Source organism: Caloenas nicobarica, chromosome 1 (genome assembly GCF_036013445.1).
Source record: "Caloenas nicobarica isolate bCalNic1 chromosome 1, bCalNic1.hap1, whole genome shotgun sequence".
NCBI classification, from domain to species: Eukaryota; Metazoa; Chordata; class Aves; order Columbiformes; family Columbidae; genus Caloenas; species Caloenas nicobarica.
Window position 1 is genome coordinate 200,395,886 of NC_088245.1, and position 10,813 is coordinate 200,406,698.

At 40.7% G+C, this 10,813-nt stretch overlaps 1 protein-coding gene across 2 annotated transcripts; it reads left to right on the plus strand.

Annotated features, from left to right (window-relative positions):
- Nucleotides 1–1,126: 1,126 nt before the first annotated feature.
- Nucleotides 1,127–9,294, plus strand: LOC135984509 (stromelysin-1-like). 2 transcript variants are annotated; one of them, XM_065626854.1, is made up of 10 exons: nt 1,127–1,258; nt 2,051–2,292; nt 2,384–2,532; nt 3,517–3,642; nt 4,178–4,339; nt 4,477–4,633; nt 5,681–5,814; nt 6,347–6,506; nt 7,765–7,865; nt 9,059–9,294. In XM_065626854.1, the coding sequence occupies exons 1-10, from the start codon at nt 1,154–1,156 to the stop codon at nt 9,157–9,159; spliced, it is 1,437 nt and encodes a 478-aa protein (XP_065482926.1). In that variant the 5' UTR covers nt 1,127–1,153; the 3' UTR covers nt 9,160–9,294. The 2 variants fall into 2 exon arrangements, 1 of the variants encoding a protein (XP_065482926.1); XR_010605639.1 differs by lacking the exon at nt 9,059–9,294 and having other exon boundaries at nt 6,347–7,116; nt 7,765–7,801.
- Nucleotides 9,295–10,813: the final 1,519 nt, after the last annotated feature.

The following is a 10,813-nucleotide window of genomic DNA, read 5'->3' on the forward strand; positions in this document are numbered from 1 at the left end:
TTGTTTTTTGGGGAAGAGAATGAGTGCATTACACAGAAGTCTTTGGAGATGTTGAGACAAGGATCTTCTGCATTTCCTCTTCCTGGCCTGATTTTCAAGGTGATTGCCATGGTTTTGGAGAAAATTGGGAAGTATTCGTCTAATGTTGTTCTCTGTGCCTGGGATTTGGGATCTTCCTGGGCAGGTTTTGTGTGCAAAGCAATACTCCACTCACAGGGACAGACGGCGCTGCCACAAGCAAGAAGAAAATGAAGAACTAAGCTGCTAGGAGACCCTGAATACCCAGCACTGGAGAGAAGGGTGACCTGAGTGCAAGCTGACTGGGACAAGAGGGGCCCTGCCAGTGAATCAGCACTACCGTGCCGGAGATGGATGGTTATTATATAAAAGCCAGAAGTAGGTCACACTCTCATCTTCATCTGTAACATGGTATTTTTGAGGCTAGGTTTGTCCAGCCAGATCTGAGGGTTTGCAGCACAGCCAGGAAGGAGGTGCTGAGTTAAGCAGCAGCACAGGCTGAGGCTGAAGTTTTGCAGTTCAGAAGTTTCCTGTGCATGGACCTGCTCTTCCAAGTTTTGGCCAGGGGTCCTACACTGCTACCAGAGTCCAGCCTGGCCATAGATGTATATATATGTATATATATACATATATATATATACATATATATACACACACATATATATACAGACAACTAAAAAAAAAAAGTGGAAATTTTTTTCTACTTGTAGTCTACAGTCCTGCAACCTTCTGTGAATGTTTTTCCCTTTAAGTACTTCAACAACCCAATTGAATTCAATAGGAATTTTGAATGGAGAACATTAAAGAGATATGCTCTAAGGGTTTTGAGAATAAAACTACATTTGAATAACTAAAAGGTTAATGAGCTTATTAAAAAGAACTACAGGTCTACTGTCTCCTCATTACTCATATTTCCATATTGCAAAACCTGCAAAAGGGTGGAACCGGATGAAAGACAGCACTAATCTCTAATTATGATAAAACCATTGTTTTGCATATGTTCTGTTGCTAACTAGAAATTGTGAGAATCAGTGAGTCAGGGACTGGAAAGCTTTATAAAGCAAACGTGTACTATATAAAGGTGAAGCAAGTGTGTGTCAGCGTGCAAAGAAGGCTTTTCTAAAGACAAGTGAAAATGAGACTGGAGAACCTCCTATTTCTCCTGTTATTATGTGCAGCACTTTCTCATGCTTTTCCTGCAAATACGAGGCAGAAGAAAGAAGAAGGAATGCTCATCCAGGTAAGGAAGGTCGACCTCTGGGGAGGAGATTTTAGCAACTTGAGCATCCATTGCAGTCTCTGGAACTAGTATATAGTAGCTGAGGAGCTAGTTCTGCAAATTCCAGTAGAATGAACAACATGATTGAGTATTTCTCAAAATAGAGGTGGTTGCATTCTGTACCATGATGACGAAGATTTCTTTAATCTTAACTCATTCTTGTTTCATTTTTTTGTAGAGACCGATTAAAAATAATGATGTGTACACTTATCTGTTGATTCTACAAATGAATCAGTCCATGTTTTATTTGTAGTCAGATGGAAATGTGGTTATTTGTGTGACTTCTGGTATTATGAGACATAACTCTTCATAAAATAAGGATATTATTTTGTCTGAATTATTACTCTCAAAAAAATAGGAAAATAAGATACTAATGCTGAAATTTTGTATTCAGTCGTATATTTCAAATAGTTTCTGCATTGCCTGCTGTAAAGGACTGTGAATAACCCTAGAGCACAAGGTAAATGGAGAGTACATTACTGAAAATAAGCAATTTATTAGACCAGTGTTAATTCTGAATGTATTCTGAGTAAACTGCAAAATACTTCTAGTGATAATATAATGAAAAAACCTGCCATTAAGAGAAAAACATTCATCCAGGCTTTAACAAACTCTCTTACCCCTGTGTCCAAGAAGCAGAAAGAAAGGTAGTAAAGGTACATGTCTGAGCTGGTGTTAGCATAATTTTTTATGGTCTTCAAAATAAGCACCACTGACTGTCCTAAAATGCTGCATTTTTTTTTCTTTAATTAGAAGTACCTGGAAAATTACTATGGATTTAAGAAAAATGGGGAATCTTCCATTTGGAAAAATAATAGTCCAATGACCAAGAAAATAAAAGAAATGCAGGAATTCTTCGGTCTGGAGGTAACAGGGAAACTGGACTCTGGCACTTTGGACCTGGTACATAAACGTCGCTGTGGGTTCCCTGATGTAGCTGGGTTCTCCACCTTTGCAGGAGAGCCAAGATGGGCAAAAAAGGTTCTTACATACAGGTAGTTATCCTGGAATTCTTAATCTAAAGACAATGTGCTATACAGTGTAAGTTGTAAGAACACGACTCTTTCTCTACCTTATATTTCAAAGGATATTAAACTACACACCAGACCTACATCCAGCAGATGTCAATGCAGCAATCAAGAAAGCACTAAATGTTTGGAGCAGTGTGACACCACTGAAATTCATCAAGAAGGACAGAGGTGAAGCAGACATAATGATCTCCTTTGCAGCCAGAGGTAAAACTCTACCTAACCATTACAAGTCATAGCCAAGTTACTGCCTATATAGAGCAGTTGACCTTAAATGCCAATGATTTCTTCTCATGAGTAGCATGTGGAGAGTTCAGTGTCGGGTTGAACAAGCAGACAGAAAAACACAGTTCCCGCTCAAGGTGCTATGGCTATAATTCTTGAAGATCTTTGAGTGAGGGTTTAGAGGCAAACGAAGAGAAGGAGAGAGAAAATAAATGTAATGATCTGTCTGTTGCTCACTGGATCTATACATAGTATATGACACCCAATGTGTGCATGAACAAGAGGCTCAGGGCTTGTGGGATATACCCAGGCTCAGAGATTATTGAGTGAGTAGCTCTAGTCATACTCCCAGGATTAGTCATGTGTTTTGTGTGAGCTAAATAAATTCTAGACAGACTCAAGGCTTATATTTTTGGCATTGCCCTCAGGGAAGACTTACCAGCAGCCTTCATTAACAGTCATGCATACATATGCTGTTCTAGTCAGCTTCTCTGTTCCCACCCAAACATACCCACTCTTCTGGGCTTTGCAGATAATACAGGTACCGCACGTAACCTCTGTGTCCTTAAATCCTTTCCTGGCTTACAGTCTTTCCAGGATCATCAACACTTAAATTGCCAGTCAGGTTCAGGTAACCACCTGATGGCTGCTGACACAGAGTTTATGAAAATTTTACCTTATGAACAAAAAAAGTGGTATATTTCAGCCTAGACCACGTCCTCCTCTTCCCGTGTGGCAGCAGTGTGTAAATATCCACCCATTTCTTGAGGAAACCAGTATTTCACTCCTGATGAATCAGTTCAAATTTGCCTAAGTTTTTCCTTGTGAAAAATAGAGCTTTGGGCAAATCTGTGTTGCAGGAGAACTTGAAAGTTTACAAATCAGCAGAACAGAGGTCCCTGTGCTTAGTCGAGTTCTTTTACCTCCATTACCCCCAGTCAGCTGTGTATTGGACTTGCTCCTCAGGTCACAACGACTTCATCCCCTTTGATGGCCCAGGAGGGTCTGTTGCTCATGCCTACGCACCTGGCAAGGACTTTGGTGGAGATGCTCACTTTGACGAGGATGAAACCTGGACCAAAAGCACAGAGGGTAGGAAATCAAGTTCTCCAAGCCTTTCCTGAAGCAGATTGTGCAGGAAATCAAGGGTGCAGTGTCTGTCTCCTCTCTTCCTTAAGAAGTGCTTAAAAATGGGGCTGATTGGAAAGAGCATTGTTTCTATAGCTATAAAAAGCCTCTGAGCTCTCCGGTTTAAAATGCTGAGGCCCCAGCTGAACTTCGGCCATGGACTGTATGGAGATTTATTTGGGAAGGAGCTGCGAGACCTGGCAGCCTCCTTCTTCCCACTCCTCCAACCTACCTGTCTCTCCCCACACAGTTACATCACAGTTCAGGGTCCTTCTCCCACATTGACTTCTGCAGGATCTACAGACTATTTCCTTGTACTCTACTGTAATTATTTCATTATTCTTCTTTCTGACCAGAATTTAATCTTCATCTGAATTTCCCATAACAGCTTCACATGCTTAGGCAAGCGGTGCTGAAATCTTCTGACCTACCTTATGTCCTTCGTGGTTCCAGGACAAATGAAAAGACACGGCTCTCCTATTATGTGTTTTGTTTTTAGGTACGAACCTGTTTTATGTTGCTGCCCATGAGTTTGGCCATTCACTGGGACTTTTCCATTCCAAAGACCCCAATGCTCTGATGTACCCAGTTTATAGGAAATTTGACCCCTCAGTATTCCCTCTTCATCAGGACGATATTAATGGCATTGAGCACCTCTATGGTAATTCAGTTATTAATCAACTAGTGCTTATAATTTCAAAGACTTTGGAATGTCTTTCAGCAACATACTTTTTTTTTGTACTGAATATACCTGAATAAGTTCTCACTTTAATTTCTTCCATAAATTGTTTATTTTAGGACCATCTTCTAACACCCAGAGTGACCAAAGGGAATCTGCTGAGATAGAAGACCCAACTGAGTCAAAAGATCCTGCACTGCCAAACACCTGTGGCCCCAATTTAACTTTTGATGCTGTCACCACTTTCCGGGGAGAAATAGTGTTCTTTAAAGACAAGTAGGTCAACTTTCTGAAAGTAAAACAGCTAGATATCATTTTTAAATTATGCCCTACAGCATGGAAAAATAACTTCACCCAGAATAACAGCCATTTTAGGCATGAAGGTCAGGTGGGGAATCAGGATAAGAGGTGGGAGGCAAAACCAAAGAGGTTGGTAAAGAAATGAAGAGAGATAGGTGTAAGGAGGAAGATCACTTTTGAAACAGGGCATGCTATGAATAGGATGTGGAAAGGTGGCTCATCTGAAAACATGGGCTGTTTTCACTTTAAGCTATAACCAAGTCCCAGGTGTTTGGCATCTGGGAGAGCTGAGCTTTGGGAAAGGGCACCACCAGCCCTCGGACACTCAGCACATTCATTGCTGTCCTTGCTTTGAGTGAGCTCAGGGTTTACCAGTCTTGGCACAATACCTGTTTGAAGACCGCCTGCAGTATTGATTTAGTATAATAATAAAAGGAAAGGATAATTGATTCAGTGCTAAACAGACAAATTTTTCCTCTCTGTGGCATGACAGCCCAAAGACTTGAGAAAGGGTAGAAGAGCTTATTCCCCTCCTTTTCATGTGGTAGGGCTGTGCTTCAACTGCTTCAGACCCTCCCAAAATCAACTTTAAAGTGAGTTTTGACCTCAGAGTTTGGAGTCCACAAAACCAGTTATTTTTCAGAAGATCTCATGCACACCGACCATTTCTCTAAGCTGGTGTTGGTAACCTTAGGGTGGGGTTTCATTCCCCAAATCTTACCCCATACCAGCCACGTGAGACAAGTCTTTCTAGGCTCCCCTTCTGTGTAAGCAAAAACAATAACTGTTTTGACAAAACAACTCGTCTGACCTAATTTAGATGTCTGCATCAAGATGAGAAGAATCCCACCACAGGAATAATTTTCTTTCCACTGACATTACAGGAAGCTTAGGGTGACTAACTCAGGGTACACAGCTGGGTTCAGTCAGATAAATCTTGCCCTGGTTACCATGATGTGGTTTCATGCATTAGTGTGTGTGAATGTCTGATTTTATTTAAGACCTGTTCTGTATTTCTGTAAGGCATTTTTGGCGCAAGCATCCTGCAGTCAGAACATCTGATGTAAATTTTATATCTTCATTCTGGCCACGGCTGCCACCTGGTGTCGATGCTGCATATGAAATTCCTGAAAAAGATAAAATTGTCATTTTTAAAGGTAAACTGTTGTGTTTTTATTTCCCTGTGTTGTCTTTCCAAGTAGCTTGAGAGTTTGTTTCTGGCTTAAAAAACACTTAAGCTCTTCCTGTAGGATTCTGCAAGCTTCAATTTAGTCCAATAAATCGATGTATTTCAATCACAGAGATAATGAAAATATTATCCAAGATAAAGAACATGTATCTTATATTTAATGTCAATATAGCAAAGTTTCGCTGACAAAATAAATGTCATTATTTTCCTTTTTTTTTTCTGGAAATTTATCTATTGAACTTAAAAATGATAACACGTGCTTCTTCCTAGCTTGTGGAAAACTAACAAAAGTATGAAGGAAGACTGAAATTTCAGTTTTCATAGAATGTGGTGAGAAGAAATATTTTTGCATCTTTTTGAGTCTAGAACTAGTATGTAGAATGTTTTCAAGTAACCATTATTTTGTCTCTGCATTTTTCCACTAAAATATTAGCTTTAATGAAAAGGATTGTGATATTCCCAGAAGAGATTCTGATGTTTGCACGAATTTTTCTTGATAGGGAATGAATTCTGGGTTGTGAGAGGAGATACCATACTTCCTGGATACCCCCAAAAAATCTACACCCTGGGTTTTTCAAAGGATGTTACCAAAATTGATGCTGCTTTTTATAATGCAAATGAGGGGAAAACATACTACTTCATAGGGGACAAATTTTGGAGGTAATATTTCTTGTGCTGCTTTCATAAATAGAAGCAAACACAATCACATGATCAACATCCTGTCATGATTTAGGGTGTGTTAGTCACACACTTCTGATCACCTCTTCTAGTGTCACAACTAGCTATGGAAAAATGTTTGAAAGGAAGATCAAAGAGTGTTTTTAGCTTGTCTTTTAATTGATTCAATTATTTAACAGTTCTTTTGTCTATTTATCTATCTATTTATTCATTTTCATTTAGCTGCCTTGAAAAAAAAAGCCATCCTGCAGCTCCACAAGTCAGCTCAGGAAATCAGTCAGAACCTCATTATTTATACCAAAACATTTCTGCTGGATAAGGAGTACATCATCCTTTTTCCAGTTACCAGCAGGTAGTTTCATAAAGTTACTGGTAGATGCCATGTGCTTCAAATAAGTATCTGCTGTGCATGGTTATTATTTCCCCTTTTCAATCCAATTGTGTTACAGAGCATATAATTCTATGAACCGAAGGAGGTGCTCCTATAACAGAAGCAGTAGATGACCTGAACTTTTGCAGATGAACGACACAACTTTTCTCTTTCCTGCCACCACAATGGTCAAGTCATTGTACCTACAGAGATCATCCTGGTGTAAATATCCAGCCATACATTTGTAGGTCAAGCAGAAGATCAGACTTCCACATTTTAGTTCAAACTCTCATGGCCTGAAGGACTTCGGCTGAGCAGTTTGTCTGATCATTAAATTTCTTACCGAGCAAAGGTATCAGAAGGAAAATACTTTCAGAAGCCTTCTTTTTCCAGCACTGATAGATAAGCTGCACTTCACTCAAATTGTAATAGCCTGCTATAAGTAACTTAAGTAAAATGACTTAAAATAACTTATAACTTAAGAAAAAATCAGATTTTTTCCTGATAAACACTTCTTACAGAAAGGGGACATGAATGGAATCTTTTTCTAATCTTACAAATCTAACTGTTGTTTGAGATAAGATTATCTACTTCTCCTTTAGGTACAGTCTCTTAGAAAAAATATTTACCAGATTGATGATGATGGTTCAAATATTAAGTATGCTTAGACAAGAAATTCTTCCAGTGCAGCTAATAGAGTAATAATTATTTATGACACATCGTATTTGTCTCAACTCTATCTAAATTATACGGAAAGTCTTCAAAGAACTCAGTTGCCTGTTGGTAGGTAGAAGGTAATGAGGTGAGGTGAATTAATAACGAGTTGTTTGCAGTTTTTGTTGATACCAGGTTGTTTATCCTTTTTCTCAGTTACGATAAAAGAAGTCTGTCTATGGATAGGAAGCCCATACTGATAAGAAATGCTTTCCCTGGAATTAAGGGGAAGATCGATGCTGTTTTTCAACATGAAAGTGAGTAATTATTCTTAACAAAATCTTTATGAAAAGCTCAGGGTCATAGGGCTGAGAGTGCCTGGACAGAGAGAGGCATTTCTGAATGCTGCCCGTAGCCCTCAGGATGACCAAGACCCTGAAATAGTAATGCAATGCTCCCATGCTTCACTTTATACCCTTGAAAAATAGTGGTGACATACCTTAGATGACAGGCTGAACATCACAGCTGGAAAGGCCATCTTTAAGGCCCAGGCTGATATATCTGTATTCATATTGACATGTACCTCACACCATGAATAGCACCACTCAAGACAGTGATGCCTCAACAACATGTCTACTTGCTGTGAGCTATCACAGCCTGGCCCTCTGACATAAAAAGGCACTTCTTTGAGAATAATAACTGGCACTAGCTTCTCCTGCATGAGTGAGAATGTTACTTAGAGAGAGAGATGCTGGAATAGATGTAAGAGTCTGTCCATGGTGACAAATGGCACAGCTTCCCAGATATCTCCTGGCCCCTCATCTCCTAATCACCAAACCCATGCATGTTAATTGCTCCTCAGCAAATCTAGCAGCTTCCTCCAAAATGAGTCTTATATGTGGAGCTGGGGATCCTTAACTGCAGCCGTCACTCCCGGAGGTCAGTGTGGACATGGCTGCCCCAGGCTGGATCTCTGCTTTCCTGCACGGTACCTGGTGGCACCCCAACGAACTCATACCTGCTCACACCTTTCCATGCTCTGTGCACACTCCAGGCTGTGCAGCACCTACTCACAGGCAGCGAGAAATACACAGTCCTGGATGGAGGACAGTTCATGTGTCATGCTGTCCTATGCAGGGAGGACCTGGACTCGATGACCCTTGTGGGTCCCTTCCAACTCAGGACATTCTGTAATTCTATGGCTTCAACATAGCCATTGCATCACAGCAAATACTTTAAACTGCAGAAACACACAGGAAAAAAATTTTGTAAGGTCACCTCAGGGGATTCATTAAGTATATTATGAAGTGTGTGCATAGCTGGTTTGCTATGGGAGGTGTCCCCATGATGCTGTGCACCATTTTGCAGAGGTTACACCTGGGAGAAGATGTTGTTGGCAGTGTAAGTGTACCCAGAGTTTTTCTGAGCTCTTTCCAGAAGTTGTTAAAGCATACTAATCTTTACTCCTGCAATAAAATAATTCATCTCTTTTTCTTTTTTTTTTTCCTAGACTTCTTGTATTTCTTCTGTGGAAGAAAGCAATTTGAGTTTGATCCTGATAAGAAGAGAGTTACACGTCTCCTAAAGACAAACTTCTGGTTTCCATGTTAAGAAAATGAAATCTGTAATGGTGTGGGAAAAAATGTAGTGTTATTGCACTAGAAAAAGTTTTTCTTTTATAAATATGTGGAATGTATAGGTACTTCAACATTACTCAGCAGACCTCAGTCCCTGCACAATCTGTGTTTCTGTACATAACAGAATAGTATTTAACATACTGATGTGTATATATGTATATAATTAACATCAGGACTGCTAGTTTACCAAAGAACAATGCAGTATTTACTTTTGATACAAAATTGTGTCTTTTATATTTTTTTTCCACTGTCTTCACTCTTTGTGCTGTACATCACCCTACACAGAGCCCTACCAGCCAGGAGTCCATAAGGAAGAGCATTTCAGACTAGACATTGGGAAGAAATTTTTTATAGTGAGTGTGGTAAAACACTGGCCCAGGTTGCCTAGAGAGATAGTAGATGCCCCATCCCTGGAGCCATTCAAGGCCAGGCTGGACGGGGCTCTGAGCAACCTGATCTAGTTGAAGATGTCCCTGCTCATGGCAGGGGGATTGGACTAGATGGCCTTTGAAGGTTTCCTTCCAACCCAAACATGACTCTATGATTTCCGTTCCTAGAACAATTGGGATTGCTTTCAACAAGTTTCAGATATTTCAAAGTTAAGCAAGCAGGCGAATCAAAACTGTCACTCCTAATTACGGACAGACAGGAGCTCCAGAGAGCAATCCCTCCCAGCCTGAGGTGGGTGCCTGGCGATGGGAATATTCCTTTTCATTACTGGCTGGAGCGGCAGCATGTTGGAGCAGTTCCTGTTAAACACCTGATTATAGAAGGCTAAGCTTAAGTGTGGTGAACACTACCCTAAGATATTTATTGAGATAGGTGTGATTAAAGGCTCATCTCCACAAACACAGGAGCAGAGGCACACACTGGCATGCAGGAGAGCCCCAGTCATCCCTGACCTGCTTCCGCTTCTCTCCATGCTCCCAGGGAAGCCCCCATGGTCTGGGGGAACACCCATCACCACGTGTCAATGGGAGAGGGTCTGCACCACCTCACAGGCTGAGGGGTCACTGCCAGGGGCACAGGAATCAGTATCCAGGGGAAGAGCATTTGAGGATTTTATAAAACTTACTATAACATATTTGAAGGGGACTATGGGAATGTACAAAATTTATTATGGGATGATTAGGGGAAAACCAAAGGCAGGGGAATGGAAGGATCAAAGGAAGGAACAGTTTTAAGAAAATAAACGGATAAGAGGATGAAGGGGGCTGGTTGCGTGACAACAAGCTGCAGGTCAGTGTGCTACTTAGGCCATGCCCTGCATATTTGGCTCTGTCTTCTCAGTAAATCCTGTCTTATGTGTGGGTGAGCTCTTTCAACATGTATTTGAGTGAAATACAAGATGGACCGCTGGGTCAGTAGGTTGAGAGATCTGAGTACCAGCAGCTGGAGCATGGCTGCAAGCTGCAGGGACTCGTATGTAACTAGGGATACAGGATGTGTGGGGGCATCTACTGTTTGTATTTCCATGTCAATGTTTCACCAGCGGACAAATGTACTCATCAGCCAGAGAGGAGGAACGTATGTGGCCTCCAGTTCCTTTTGCATTTGTCCGAGTGCTCCGTGTTTTCTGTCTGTGATGATCTCTTTGATGATCTAGTTGGAGGCCTCTATCTAGTTGG